Source organism: Oncorhynchus kisutch, linkage group LG11, assembly GCF_002021735.2.
Source record: "Oncorhynchus kisutch isolate 150728-3 linkage group LG11, Okis_V2, whole genome shotgun sequence".
NCBI lineage: Eukaryota > Metazoa > Chordata > Actinopteri > Salmoniformes > Salmonidae > Oncorhynchus > Oncorhynchus kisutch.
In genome coordinates this window covers 7100870-7117500 of record NC_034184.2, presented here as the reverse complement: position 1 = coordinate 7117500, position 16631 = coordinate 7100870, and the positions used below count along the sequence as shown (strand labels likewise).

General features: G+C 44.9%; 1 protein-coding gene across 1 annotated transcript in view; it reads right to left on the bottom strand.

The window, feature by feature from the left end:
• The window catches only part of LOC109898965 (protein TANC2-like), a 102105-nt gene extending 90510 nt beyond the window's left edge, over positions 1–11595 (bottom strand). Inside the window, exons 1-2 of the mRNA XM_031835228.1 lie at positions 11452–11595; positions 1705–1909 (exon numbers count right to left, since the gene is read on the bottom strand). Coding sequence (XP_031691088.1) covers positions 1705–1909; positions 11452–11541 — 295 coding nt within the window. The 5' untranslated portion in view covers positions 11542–11595. The remainder of the gene's footprint in view (positions 1–1704; positions 1910–11451) is intronic.
• Positions 11596–16631: the final 5036 nt, after the last annotated feature.

Sequence of the window (16631 nt, the reverse complement as noted above, 5' to 3'; positions counted from 1 at the left end):
AGACTTCTAGATGACCTGGAGCCAGTGGGTTTGGAGATGAATATGTAGTGAGGACCAGCTAACGAGAGCATACAGGTTGCAATAGTGAGTAGTGTATTGGGCTTTGGTGACACAATGGATGGCACTGTGATAGACTGCATCCAATTTGCTGAGTAGAGTGTTGGAGGCTATTTTGTAAATGACATCGCCAAATTCAAGGATCGGCAGGATGGTCAGTTTTACGAGGGTATGTTTGGCAGCATTTGTTGCGAAATAGGAAGCCAATTCTAGATTTAATTTTGGATTCAAGATGCTTAATGTGAGTCTGGAAGGAGAGTTTACAGTCTAGCCAGACACCTAGCTATTTACAGTTGTCCACATATTCTAAGTCAGAATCGTCCAGAGTAGTGATGCTAGGCGGGTGTGGGTAGCGATCGGTTAAAGAGCATGCATTTAGTTTTACTAGCGTTTAAGGCTCTTTCAAGCTTTGCTAACACAGTGTCCAAAGAAGGGTCAGATGTATACAGAATGATGTCATCTGCGTAGAGGTGGATCAGAGAATCACCAGCAGCCAGAGCGACATCATTGATATTTACAGAGAAAATAGTCGGCACGAGAATTGAACCCTGTGGCACCCCCATAGAGACTACCAGAGGTCCGGACAACAGGCCCTCCGATTTGACACACTGAACTCTATCTGGGAAGTAGTTAGTGAACCAGGCGAGGCAGTCATTAGAGAAACCAAGGCTGTTGAGTCTGCCGATAAGAATGTGGTGATTGACAGAGTCACCACGGCTGCAGGGTACTCTTTTCTATCGATGGTGGTTATGATATCGATTAGGACCTTGAGCGTGACTGAGGTGCACCCGTGACCAGCTCGGAAATTGGATTGCATAGCGGAGAATGTACGGTGGGATTCAAGATGGTCGGTGATCTGTTTGTTCACTTGGCTTTTGAAGACTTTAGAAAGGCAGGGCAGGATGGATATAGGTCTGTAACACAAAGCCCTTAACTTTCATATTACATCCAAATAATTTCACAAATGCAAAATACATACTTACCGGTTAAAACTTTTAACCGGTTTTATCACAGTTTTAGCCGATAGTTTATTTCAGTGACAACACGTTTCTGGTGGCCTTCTTCCATTACACAAAGGTGTTTGGAACATGCTACTGTAGATAGCTAATTAACACAGGTCGTCCCTTTGTCTTCCATCTGTCTTCAGTAAACATGCACTGTAACATGGAGATATGGCCGTGTGGAAACACTAACCCTTTAAAGGTGTGTTTTAACGTATTGTTTTCTAGAAAATGAATACTCGCTAACATGAAAGATAAGGTCCTTATGCTTCCAAAACCGTAACACAAGTGTTGCATGTTAATGTTCAGACCAAGAGTCAGGGCTCTTAACAAAACAAAACATACAGAAGACCCCTTTGTCCAATGACTCTTATGTATAATGTAATGGAACTGAGAGTCATGATCAAGGGCTAGGGTTGCCTTTGCTACGACCATGCTCGATGACCCAACGACACAACCAGTCATGTAAATGTCTGTAGTATACTACACATGAAAAGCTATCCGACTGATATACTGTGTCCTGTTTTCTCTAAGGAATACACAGGGTTTTGTGTTCTGAGTGTGTGCGTGTGTTTTGAGTGTGTATGCTTGTGTGCATCTCTTACGATGTGCATATGTGTGTGTGTATATAGTCCACCCCCCTCACCGATGATGCCGCTGTCCCGACTCTCCAGGGTGGAGGTGGGGCTGGAGACAGATCCGTAGGCGTGGTCCTTGTTAACCTGGTTACCCCTGGGCATGGCACCATCGGTGCCAGGCAGCAGGGTGGAGCAGGGGGAGCCAGCCGGGGGGGAGGCTGTGCTGCTGGTCAGGGTGGAGCATGGACTGATCCTCTGGTTACCAGCCAGGCCCTGGAGGAGAAACACAGAGTCAGATGACAGTACTAGTTACAACACAGCCCAGAACACCAAGACATTTGAGACCACATCAATAGGAGAGGAGGAAGTAGTCACATGTTGAGACTCCATAGGGTTCTGTGTAGGTTTATCATTCTCAGGAACCAGCAGTACTGAAGCTTCCATTTTATATCTAGCAGCAGAATGATTCCACAGCATTGCTGAGTGTGTGTGAGAGAGAGCTTTAAACAGGAGGGGAGGAGTGATGGAGGGGTGGAGAGGTGAAGAGGTGGGGAGGTAGACGGGAGGAGTGATGGCAGGGTGGAGAGGTGGGGAGGTGGGGAGGTGGAGGGGAGGAGTGATGGCGGGGTGGAGAGTTGGGGAGGAGTAGGGGAGGAGTGATGGAGGGGTGGAGGGTTGGAGAGGTGGAAGACGTGGAGAGGTGGAGGGGAAGAGTGGTGAAGGGGTGGAGGAGTGGTAGGTGGATGGGTGGTAGGTAGAGGGGTGAAGAGGTGGGGAGGTGGAGGGGAGGAGAGGGGAGAAGCAATTAATGGCTTGATTTTTGGAGATAAAGAAAGGTCCCCCTCTTCCCTCAGTCAGTAGGCTTTAGCTATACTGAAGAGATCCCAGCTACTGTAAGAATCCTACCTACTGTAAGAATCCTACCTACTGTAAGAATCCTACCTACTGTAAGAATCCTACCTACTGCAGCCCAACTGAAAGTTTATAGTATATTGATTTAAGGGTAATACAAAAACGTATCATTTCGTACCCTCATATTGCCACCCTTGAGGGGCTCAATGTCTTTTCATGGATACAAAAACCAACATTAGCTGTTAACATATATATATTTGGTAAGGAAATGTGGGAATATGTGACTTTACAGAGGAAACACACATGGCAGGGGTCAACGATGAGTCACAGAATGCTTCCAAAATGGCACCCTATTCCCTACATTCCTTAATGAACATCTCTTACATATCTCTCTATACACCCCACCACTACGGCATAACACTACTACACTATAACACCACTACAGCATACCACCACTACAGTATAACACCACTACGGCATAACACCACTACACTATAACACCACTACAGCATACCACCACTACAGTATAACACCACTACGGCATAACACCACTACACTATAACACCACTACAGCATACCACCACTACAGTATAACACCACTACGGCATAACACCACTACACTATAACACCACTACAGCATACCACCACTACAGCATACCACCACTACAGTATAACACCACTACGGCATAACACCACTACACTATAACACCACTACAGCATACCACCACTACAGTATAACACCACTACAGTATAACACCACTACAGCATAACACCACTACAGCATAACACCACTACAGTATAACACCACTACACTATAACACCACTACACTATAACACCACTACAGCATACCACCACTACAGTATAACACCACTAAGGCATAACACCACTACACTATAACACCACTACAGCATACCACCACTACAGTATAACACCACTACAGTATAACACCACTACAGTATAACACCACTACAGTATAACACCACTACAGCATAACACCACTACAGCATAACACCACTACAGCATTCCACCACTACAGTATAACACCACTACACTATAACACCACTACAGCATACCACCACTACAGTATAACACCACTACGGCATAACACCACTACACTATAACACCACTACAGCATACCACCACTACAGTATAACACCACTACAGTATAACACCACTACTGCATAACACCACTACAGCATAACACCACTACAGCATAACACCACTACAGCATAACACCACTACAGCATACCACCACTACAGTATAACACCACTACGGCATAACACCACTACACTATAACACTACTACAGCATACCACCACTACAGTATAACACCACTACAGTATAACACCACTACAGTATAACACCACTACAGCATAACACCACTACAGTATAACACCACTACAGTATAACACCACTACACTATAACACCACTACAGCATACCACCACTACAGTATAACACCACTACAGTATAACACCACTACAGTATAACACCACTACAGTATAACACCACTACAGTATAACACCACTACAACATAACATTACTACAGTATAACACCACTAACAGCTAGCATGCTCCACCAGTCTAATAGGTTAGCCACACTGCATCAGTCCATACCTATACAGTCCATAATATATCTTGCTAAAGCAACATGTAACACCACAACTCTCCACCATTCAGTCCAGGGGGGTCATTTCATCATGATGACACTCTCTCAATTCAATTCAAATTAAGGGCTTTATTGGCATGGGAAACATATGTTTACATTAACAAAGCAAGTGAAATAGATAATAAACTAAAGTAAAATTAAAAATGAAACACTAAATATTAAACTCAAACGTTCCAAAAAAATGAAGACATTTTAAATGTCATATTATGGCTATATACAGTGTTGTAACAATGTGCAAATAGTTAAAGTACAAAAGGGAAAATTAATAAACATAAATATGGATTGTATTTATAATGGTGTTTGTTCACTGGTTGCCCTTTTCTTGTGGCAATAGGTTTACAAATATTGCTGCTGTGGTGGCACACTGTGGTATTTCACCTCATAGATATGGGAGTTAATCAAAATTCAATTTTTTTCTTCTTTATTTAAATGTTTGTGTAATCTGAGAGAAATATGTGTTTCTAATATGGTCATAAATTTGGCAGGAGGTTAGGAAGTGCAGCTCAGTTTCTACCTCATTTTGTGGGCAGTGTGCACATAGCCTGTCTTCTCTTGAGAGCCAGCTCTGCCTATGGTGGCCTATGGCAGTCTAAAGAAGGCCAGTTGTAATTGCTTCTTCAATCAGAACAACAGTTTTCAGCTGTGCTAACATAATTGCAAAATAGGTTTTATAATGATCAATTAGACTTTTAAAATGATAAACTTGGATTAGCTAACACAATGTGCCATTGTTAACTAACCTCCAGACGAGCTTCAACGCCATACAACTCTCCTTCCGTGGCCTCCAACTGCTCTTAAACACAAGTAAAACTAAATGCATGCTATTCAATCGATCACTGCCCGCACCTGCTCGCCCGTCCAGCATCACTACTCTGGACGGCTCTGACTTAGAATACGTGGACAACTACAAATACAAAGTCTGGTTAGACTGTAAACTCTCCTTCCAGACTCACATTACACATCTCCAATCCAAAATTAAATCTAGAATCGGCTTCCTATATCGCAACAAAGCATCCTTCATTCATGCTGCCAAACATACCCTCGTAAAACTGACCATCCTACCGATCCTCGACTTCGGTGATGTCATCTATAAAATAGCCCCCAACACTCTACTCAACAAACTGGATGCAGTCTATCACAGTGCCATCCGTTTTGTCACCAAAGCCCCATACACTACCCACCATTGCGACCTGTACGCTCTCGTTGGTTGGCCCTCGCTTCATACTCGTCGCCAAACCCACTGGCTACAGGTTATCTACAAGTCTCTGCTAGGTAAAGCCCCGCCTTATCTCAGCTCACTGGTCACTATAGCAGCACCCACTCGTAGCACGCGCTCCAGCAGGTATATCTCACTGGTCACCCCCAAAGCCAATTCCTCCTTTGGTCGTCTTTCCTTCCAGTTCTCTGCTGCCTATGACTGGAACGAATTGCAAAAATCTCTGAATCTGGAGACTAACATCTCCCTCACTAGCTTTAAGCACCAGCTGTCAGAGTAGTTTACAGATCATTGCACCTGTACTTAGCCTATCTGTAAACAGCCCATCTATCTACCTACCTCATCCCCATACTGATATTTATTTATTTATTTTGCTCCTTTGCACCCCAGTATGTCTACCTGCACATTCATCTTAGCAATTCAACACATACAACAACACAAAGTTACACATGGAATAAACAAAACATAGAGTCAATAATACAGTAGAACAAAAGAAAACAAAAAGTCTATATACAGTGAATGCAAATGAGGTAAGTTAAGGAAATAAATAGGCCAACCACCTAACTGAGGAACTCAATTTAACCTTGCGCAATACCCTAGATGCAGTTGCACCCCTAAAAACTAAAAACATTTCTCATAAGAAACTAGCTCCCTGGTATACAGAAAATACGCGAGCTCTGAAGCAAGCTTCCAGAAAATTGGAACGGAAATGGAGCCACACCAAACTGGAAGTCTTTCGACTAGCTTGGAAAGACAGTACCGTGCAGTGCCGAAGAGCCCTTACTGCTGCTCGATCATCCTATTTTTCCAACTTAATTGAGGAAAATAAGAACAATCCGAAATTCCTTTTTGATACTGTCACAAAGCTAACTAAAAAGCAGCATTCCCCAAGAGAGGATGGCTTTCACCTCAGCAGTAATAAATTCATGAACTTCTTTGAAGAAAGGATAAGGATTATTAGAAAGCAAATTACGGACTCCTCTTTAAACCTGCGTATTCCTTCAAAGCTCAGTTGTCCTGAGTCTGCACTGCCAGGACCTAGGATCAAGAGAGACACTGAACTGAACTACTGAAAGAGCTGCTTCCTGTGCTTGGCCCTCCTATGTTGAACATAATAAACGGCTCTCTATCCACCGGATGTGTACCAAACTCACTAAAGGTGGCAGTAATAAAGCCTCTCTTGAAAAAGCCAAACCTTGACCCAGAAAATATAAAAAACTATCGGCCTATATCTTCCATTCCATGGAATCTTCCATTCCACTCAAAATTTTAAAAAAGGCTGTTGCACAGCAACTCACTGCCTTCCTGAAGACAAACAATGTATACGAAATGCTTCAGTCTGGTTTTAGTACCCATCATAGCACTGAGACTGCACTTGTGAAGGTGGTAAATGACCTTTTAATGGCATCAGACCGAGGCTTTGCATCTGTCCTTGTGCTCCTAGACCTTAGTGCTGCTTTTGATACCATCGATCACCACATTCTTTTGGAGAGATTGGAAACCCAAATTGATCTACACGGACAAGTTCTGGCCTGGTTTAGATCTTATCTGTCTGAAAGATATCAGTTTGTCTCTGTGAATGGTTTGTCCTCTGACAAATCAACTGTAAATTTCGGTGTTCCTCAAGGTTCCGTTTTAGGACCACTATTGTTTTCACAATATATTTTACCTCTTGGGGATGTCATTCGAAAACATAATGTTAACTTTCACTGCTATGCGGATGACACACAGCTGTACATTTCAATGAAACATGGTGAAGCCCCAAAAATGCCCTCGCTAGAAGCCTGTGTTTCAGACATAAGGAAGTGGATGGTTGCAAACATTCTACTTTTAAACTCGGACAAAACAGAGATGTTTGTTCTAGGTCCCAAGAAACAAAGAGATCTTCTGTTGAATCTGACAATTAATCGTAATGGTTGTACAGTCGTCTCAAATAAAACTGCAAAGGACCTTGGTGTTACTCTGGACCCTGATCTCTATTTTGACGAACATATAAAGACTGTTTCAAGGACAGCTTTTTTCCAACTACGTAACATTGCAAAAATCAGAAACTTTCTGTCCAAAAATGATGCAGAAAAATTCATCCATGCTTTTGTTACTTCTAGGTTAGACTATTGCAACGCTCTACTTTCCGGCTACCCGGATAAAGCACTAAATAAACTTCAGTTAGTGCTAAATACGGCTGCTAGAATCCTGACTAGAACCAAAAAAATGTATCATATTACTCCAGTGCTAGCCTCCCTACACTGGCTTCCTGTTAAGGCAAGGGCTGATTTCAAGGTTTTACTGCTAACCTACAAAGCATTACATGGGCTTGCTCCTACCTATCTCTCTGATTTGGTCCTGCCGTACATACCTACACGTACGATACGGTCACAAGACGCAGGGCCACTAATTGTCCCTAGAATTTCTAAACAAACAGCTGGAGGCAGGGCTTTCTCCTATAGAGCTCAATTTTTATGGAATGGTCTGCCTACCCATGAGAGAGACGCAAACTCGGTCTCAACCTTTCAGTCTTTACTGAAGACTCATTTCTTCAGTGGGTCATATGATTGAGTGTAGTCTGGCCCAGGAGTGTGAAGGTGAACGGAAAGGCTCTGGAGCAACGAACCGCCCTTGCTGTCTCTGCCTGGCCGGTTCCCCTCTTTCCACTGGGATTGCCTCTAACCCTATTACAGGGGCTGAGTCACTGGCTTACTGGTGCTCTTTCGTGCCGTCCCTATGAGGGGTGCGTCACTTGAGTGGGTTGAGGGACTGATGTGATCTTCCTGTCTGGGTTGGCGCCCCCCCTTGGGTTGTGCCGTGGCAGAGATCTTTGTGGGCTATACTCAGCCTTGTCTCAGGATGGTAAGTTGGTGGTTGAAGATATCCCTCTAGTGGTGTGGGGGCTGTGCTTTGGCAAAGTGGGTGGGGTTATATCCTTCCTGTTTGGCCCTGTCCGGGGGTATCATCGGATGGAGCCACAGTGTCTCCTGACCCCTCCTGTCTCAGCCTCCAGTATTTATGCTGCAGCCGTTAATGTGTCGGTGGGCTAGGGTCAGTTTGTTATATCTGGAGTACTTCTCCTGTCCTATCCGGTGTCCTGTGTGAATTTAAGTATGCTCTCTCTAATTCTCTCTTTCTTTCTCTCTCTCGGAGGACCTGAGCCCTAGGACCATGCATCAGGACTACCTGGCATGATGACTCCTTGCTGTCCCCAGTCCACCTGGCCGTGCTGCTGCTCCAGTTTCAACTGTTCTGCCTGTGATTATTATTATTTGACCATGCTGGTCATTTATGAACATTTGAACATCTTTGCCATGTTCTGTTATACACACTGCTATGCTTTATCTTGGCCAGGTCGCAGTTGCAAATGAGAACTTGTGCTCAACTAGCCTACCTGGTTAAATAAAGGTGAAATAAAATAAAAAATAATAATAATCTCCACCCGGCACAGCCAGAAGAGGACTGGCCACCCCACACAGCCTGGTTCCTCTCTAGGTTGCTTCCTAGGTTTTGGCCTTTCTAGGGAGTTTTTCTTAGCCACCGTGCTTCTACACCTGCATTGCTTGCTGTTTGGGGTTTTAGGCTGGGTTTCTGTACAGCACTTTGAGATATCAGCTGATGTACGAAGGGCGATATAAATAAATGTGATTTGATTTGATTTTGATTTGATCACTGAGTACCACTCTTTATATTGTCAAGCATGGTGGTGGCTGCATCATATTATGGGTATGCTTGTCATCGGCAAGGACCAGGGAGTTTTCTATGATAAAAGAAACGGAGTAGAGCTAAGCACAGGCAACATCCTAGAGGAAAGTCTGCTTTCCAACAGACACTGGGAGATTAATTCACCTTTCAGCAGGACAATAATCAAAAACACAAGGCCTAATCTACACTGTAGTTTCTTACCAATACAACATTGAATGTTCCTGAGTGGCCTAGATACAGTTTTGATTTAACCCTTGTGTAGTCTTAATATTCTGTATACTCCCCTTGTCCTAAGGGTAAATAATGACCCGCCTTCACTAAACCCCTAAAATAAAGCAGCTTAATTGAATTTTACACCCCAAATCTATTTTGCATGAAGAAACAACCTGCCATTCATCACAAACTGATTAAAGACTGCATTTAAATCAGTGGACACCACTAGTTTTCGTTTAGTAAAAACCACTCGTGCTCTACCGTTCCCGGCACCCCAGTGCGCATGTGCATTTCCTATTAGGTGTAGTAACGTAACCACTAAGAAAGTAGCAGAAATGTGCAGAAAGTAGTTTTGATTGCATTTTATTGAAGGGAAAAAAAAATAACAGTCTTGAACTTTTTTGGCAACATAGTAATGTATTCTTAAATACTGTACAATGAGGAATTCAACTACAAAATACTAGTCTTGTCCCATTTATTTTAACCATTACCCCCACCCACAAGGTGTATAAACAACAACAATCAATACGAATAAAATAAGATAATAGTTACAAAAATGTGAAGAACATAAATCAATCAACTCTAATTAGCACATGTAGGACAGTATGCAAGTGCGTGTGCATGGACTTTGCAAATGTATTTCTCACATGCAGCATATAGTATTTGTTTTACAGTCCTTCTTTGGGGGCAGAATTGGCATCTCCTCCTCTTTCCTGCCCCAGCTGCAGCCTCAGGTGGATCAGGACAAGATTCAGCCCCCTGAACAGCTTTCACAAGTGCTGCAGAGGCTGCTGTGCGGGGGAGGCGCTTCCTTCTTTGAATGTGTGGGGTTACAAGTGCCTTTCCCAGCAGCTCCAGGAACACCCTCCTCTTGTTCCGCTTATCAGGCATCCAGGTAGGGTTGATCTTGTTCCATATCACGAAGGCATGTATGTAGGACACATCAATGATGTTATGGAAGATGACCAGGGGCCAGCGGGCAGTCATCCTCCTGCAGCTGTAAATTCCAATCACTTTGTCCAGGTTGTCCACACCTCCTTTGTTGTGGTTGTAGTCCAGGATGATGTCTGGCTTCCTGTCCTCACGATCACTGATCTCAGCCGTTTTGTGCAGTGTCCTCAGGAGGACCACATTCTTGTTCCTCTTTGGGAGGTAAGAAACTAGAGTGATGGTGGGGGTGAAGGCAAACTTTGATGAGAAGGCCTCTCTCCCCCTTGTTATGAGAATTGCAGGGTAGCTCTGGCTTGTTCTTTCTAACTGTGCCCACCATGGTGATCTTCCTCTTCATTTTCTCTTCATTGTTCTGATAGAGTATTTTTCTGACAGAGTATTTTGTGTAGATCGTTGACAAGGAATTACAATTAAATCAATTTTAATCCCACAACAAAATGTGGAAAAAGTAAAGGTGTGTGAATACCTTCTGAAGGCACTTTACATGTATATGTCTATATCTAAAAACTATTTAGCAGCCGAGGTTCAGTCAGAGGTGAGAGAAATATGAGGCTTAGTCAACCTGCTGGTTATCAGCACACTAAAGTAGCGGAATATATTAACGGACGGCAACTGTTTTGAAGTTTTGATGTGGCGAGTGGAATAAATCATCTAGAAACTTTGTTTTATAATGGCCTAATTAGGGCAGAAGAGTTTATGCTTGGAGAAACTGACAAATTGGGAGTTTCTTTTTATTTGTGGACCTGGCTTACAGAGATGTATAGCAACAGGCTGTAAACAAGAAGCTCATCAAGCTGTCAGGTAAAGGGAAGTCATTACATCCCAGGTATGTCTGGGCTCCTGAGTGGTGCAGCGGTCTAAGGCACTGCATCTCTGTGCAAGAGGGGACACTACAGTCCCTGGTTCAAATCCAGGCTGGATCACATCCGACCGTGATTGGGAGTCCCATAGGGTGGTGCACAAAGAGTTTTGCAGTGGTAGGCTGTCATTGTAAATACGAATTTGTTCTTAACTTACTTGCCTAGTTAAATAAAGGTTAAATACAAAAATTACAAAAAATTTAAATGTGTGTTTCCCAATTGGGATCAGAAATAAAAGAACACTGAACAGAATCTCAAGATATCACGAATATGGAGAGACATTTTTCCTCCCCAGCACCATTTCCTCAGTGATAGCAGTAGTAGAGAGGGGTTAGCATTGTGGGATGGCCAAACACACACACACCTGTCTATTGTCTGGTTCATCCATGCTGTAATGTTCTCTGTCTGGCCCCTCACTAGTTTTGTCTCCCAACAGGAAGCCCAGGCGTGTCATCAATGTGTTGGCTGCCTCATCCACCGAAGGAGGAGGGCCCAGCTCCCTGCTTGACTCCCCTATAGACAGAGAGAAGGAGAGAGGGAGAGAGCGAGAGAGATAGAGGGAAATTAATGAAGAGAGAGAGGGGGGAGAGAGAGGGAGAAGGAGGAAGAGAGAGACACAGAAAGAGAGAGAGAAGGAGTATGTTTGTGAGTGTGTATAAAACAAAGTAAACCAACTGGCTTTACCTGGAAGGCAACCACACCTTGGAAAGAAACTAGACCAGAGACGGAGCACATGAAAATGACAAGATTCACAAGGCAACCATGCAGTAAACTGATGGATAAATGTCCTTTATGTGTTCAAGTCCCAACCCGACATTTTTTAAATACTAAATCAATACCAATCCAAAAAACTAAAACTAAAAGAGAACACAAATGGGAGAAGGCATAAAGTAGAGTAGGGTAGAAACCGAGTAGGGTAAGGTTGAAACCGAGTAGGGTAGACTAGAGTAGGGTAGGGTTGAAACCAAGTAGGGTAGAGTAGAGTAGGGTAGGGTAGGGTAGAAACTGAGTAAGGTAGGGTTGAAACCGAGTAGGGTAGAGTTGGGTGAAGTCGGGTGGGGTAGGGTAGAGTAGAGTAAGGAAGAGTAGGGTAGGGTAGAGTACAGTAGAGTAGAGTAGGGAAGGGTTGAGCGCAGTAGAGTAGGTAGAGTAAAGTTGGGTAGAGTACAGTGGAGTACAGTAGGGTACAGTAGGGTAGAGTACAGTAGGGTAGAGTTGAGTAAGGTAGAGTAGGGTGCAGTAGAGTAGGGTAGGGTTGAGTACAGTAGAGTAGAGTAGGGTAGAGTAAACTTTTGTAGAGTACAGTGGAGTAGAGTAGGATAGAGTAGGGCAGAGTACAGTAGAGTACAGTAGGGTACAGTAGAGTAGAGTAGCATAGGGTACAGTAGAGTTGAGTACAGTAGTGTGGGGTACAGTAGAGTAGGGTAGAGTAGGGTGGGGTCGAGTAGGGTAGAGAAAAGAGACTCAATACCTGAACTACTCCTGAGAGCAGAGCTGTGCATCAGAGGTAAACTCTCTTGAGATTGAGACTGATCTGGACACACAATTTTCCCTCCCTCATGATGTCATCTATTTTGTGAAGTTCACCAGTCCCTCCTGCAGCAAATCCCCCCCACAACATGATGCTGCCACCCCCGTGCTTCACGGTTGGAATGGTGTTCTTCGGCTTGCAAGCCTCCCCCTTTTTCCTCCAAACATAATGGGGGTCATTATGGCCAAACAGTTCTATTTTTGTTTCATCAGAACAGAGAACATTTCTCCAAAAAGTACAATCTTTGTCCCCATGTGCAGTTGCAAACCGTAGGCTAGCTTTTTATGGCGGTTTTGGAGCAGTGGCTTCTTCCTTGCTGAGAGGCCTTTCAGGTTATGTACCTGTTTCCTCCAGCATCTTCACAATGTCCTTTGCTGTTGTTCTGGGATTGATTTGCACTTTTCGCACCAAAGTACTGAACACGTCTCCTTCCTGAGCGATATGACGGCTGCATGGTCCCATGGTGTTTATACTTGCGTACTATTGTTTGTACAGATGAACATGGTACCTTAAGGCATTTGGAAATTGATCCCAAGGATGAACCAGACTTTTGGAGGTCTACATTCTTTTTTCTGAGGTCTTTGCTGATTTCTTTTGATTTTCCCATGATGTCAAGCAAAGAGGTAGGCCTTCAAATACATCCACAGGTACACCTCCAATTGAGTGAAAAAGATGTCAATTACCCTATCAGAATAACATAATTTTCTAGAAGTTGCCAAACTGTTTAAATGCACAGTCAACTTAGTGTATGTAAACTTCTGACCCACTGGATTTGTGATACAGTGAAATAATCTGTCTGTAAACAATTGTTGGAAAAATGACGTATGTCATGCACAAAGTAGTTGTCTTAACTGACTTGCCAAAACTATAGTTTGTTCACAAGAAATTTGTGGAGTGGTTGAGAGAGAGAGAGCGAGATTGAGACAGAGAGAGAGAGATTGAGACAGAGGAGATTGAGACAGAGAGAGAGCGAGATTGAGACAGAGGAGATTGAGACAGAGAGAGAGTGAGATTGAGACAGAGGAGATTGAGAAAGAGAGAGAGAGAGAGATTGAGACAGAGGAGATTGAGACAGAGAGAGAGAGATTGAGACAGAGGAGATTGAGACAGAGAGAGAGAGAGATTGAGACAGAGAGAGAGAGCGGTATGTAGGGTACAGTATGTACACATGTACAGTATATTGGAGAGGGTCTGAATATCCTCTGAAACTACTGTAATAGGATGATAGGAACGAGGACTGTTCTAGCAATGCTGGAGGTTTCACTGTCATCATTACTAATATGTCTCTAGATCCTGCTCTGGTTTCGTCAACAGGATGTTATTGTTACACTGATACCTGATGCTGCCGCTGGTGGACTACTTTGTTATGGGCGGGGTGTTGCTAAGTAACGTGTTGATCTCACCTGAAGAGCTGGTTTCTCTCTGCTGTGTGTGGGTTAAGGGTGTTAGATGTGGATGTTGGAATGTCAAAGAAAGACAGCTGACAGAGGGTGATGTGTTCAACTAAATAGTGAGAGAGATTAGACAGACTGCTTTCTTTGGGTGTTTTCAAAAGGAACTGAATGGAAGCAAACGGACTGAAAAAGGGAGGGACCTAACATCCACCATCACAGGGAGCACCTAACATCCACCATCACAGGGAGCTCCTAACATCCACCATCACAGGGAGCGCCTAACATCCACCATCACAGGGAGCACCTAACATCCACCATCACAGGGAGCTCCTAACATCCACCATCACAGGGAGCGCCTAACATCCACCATCACAGGGAGCACCTAACATCCACCATCACAGGGAGCACCTAACATCCACCATCACAGGGAGCGCCTAACATCCACCATCACAGGGAGCTCCTAACATCCACCATCACAGGGAGCACCTAACATCCACCATCACAGGGAGCACCTAACATCCACCATCACAGGGAGCACCTAACATCCACCATCACAGGGAGCTCCTAACATCCACCATCACAGGGAGCTCCTAACGTCCACCAACACATAGGGTTCCTAACATCCACCATCACAGGGGGCTCCTAACATTCACCATCACAGGGAGCTCCTAACATTCACCATCACAGGGAGCTCCTAACATCCACCATCACAGGGAGCTCCTAACATCCACCATCACAGGGAGCTCCTAACATCCACCATCACAGGGAGCTCCTAACATCCACCATCACAGGGAGCTCCTAACGTCCACCATCACAGGGAGCTCCTAACATCCACCATCACAGGGAGCTCCTAACATCCACCATCACAGGGGGCTCCACCATTACAGGGGGCTCCTAACATCCACCATCACAGGGAGCTCCTAACGTCCACCAACACATAGGGTTCCTAACATCCACCATCACAGGGGGCTCCTAACATTCACCATCACAGGGAGCTCCTAACATTCACCATCACAGGGAGCACCTAACATCCACCATCACAGGGAGCTCCTAACATCCACCATCACAGGGAGCTCCTAACATCCACCATCACAGGGAGCTCCTAACATCCACCATCACAGGGAGCTCCTAACGTCCACCATCACAGGGAGCTCCTAACGTCCACCATCACAGGGAGCTCCTAACATCCACCATCACAGGGGGCTCCACCATTACAGGGGGCTCCTAACGTCCACCATCACAGGGGGCTCCTAACATCCACCATCACAGGGAGCTCCTAACATCCACCATCACAGGGAGCTCCTAACATCCACCATCACAGGGAGCTCCTAACATCCACCATCACAGGGAGCTCTTAACGTCCACCATCACAGGGAGCTCCTAACATCCACCATCACAGGGGGCTCCACCATTACAGGGGGCTCCTAACGTCCACCATCACAGGGGGCTCCTGACATCCACCATCACAGGGGGCTCCAACATTACAGGGGGCTCCTAATGTCCACCATCACAGGGAGCTCCTAACGTCCACCATCACAGGGAGCTCCTAACATCCACCATCACAGGGGGCTCCACCATCACAGGGGGCTCCTGACATCCACCATCACAGGGGGCTCCTGACATCCACCATCACAGGGGGCTCCACCATTACAGGGGGCTCCTAACGTACAACATCACAGGGGGCTCCTGACATCCACCATCACAGGGGGCTCCAACATTACAGGGGGCTCCTAACGTCCACCATCACAGGGGGCTCCTAACGTCCACCATCACAGGGGGCTCCTAACATCCACCATCACAGGGAGCTCCACCATCACAGGGGGCTCCACCATCACAGGGGGCTCAGTAAATAAAGGGTCTCTACCATAAAAATAAAAAAGACAGACAGGGAGACAGGCAGGCAGACAGAGAGAGAGACAGAGAGAGACAGAGAGAGACAGACAGACAGACAGACAGACAGACAGATAGATAGAAAGACAGAGACAGACAGAGAGACAGACATACCGAGAGAGAGACAGATAGACAGCCTATAGCAGCAGGTGTGTGTGTCTTTTGACAGACAGACAGACAGACAGACTATCACAGCAGGTGTTAGTGTGTCTTTTGATTTCGGTCTGATACATGGCTTCATTTGAATATATTTACTTGAGCATACCGACATTGCAACATACTGTTTGTTATTGAATTTATCCAAGTGACAGCCTAGATCTTGGACAGCTTCCAAAGCAAAAAGACAAAGGATTTCACTAAATTAGAAACACTCCTCTGCTACACAATTTGAATATGAAAAAAAAAGAACAATATAAAGTAAGCTTGTGTGTTTGCCCTCCTCTCCCTCTCCTCTCCTAGTCCTCCTCTATCAGTTTCCTGAGCTGCGGAGAGAGAGGAGGGGAGAGAAGAGAGACAGATGGTTGCCATGGTAACTATCTGCCAGCGCAAAAGGCAGCGAGGAGGAATGTGTTCCTGTGTGGACGCACCTGGTTATATCTCCGTTTGCAGCCTTTTGAGAGCAGAGAGGAGCTAGCAAATGTGTGGGGCAAGTAGGGGAGAACCAACCCTCCATACCACAGCAGAGCAGGGGAGCCCCATTCCTCCATACCACAGGTGCAGGCAGCCCCA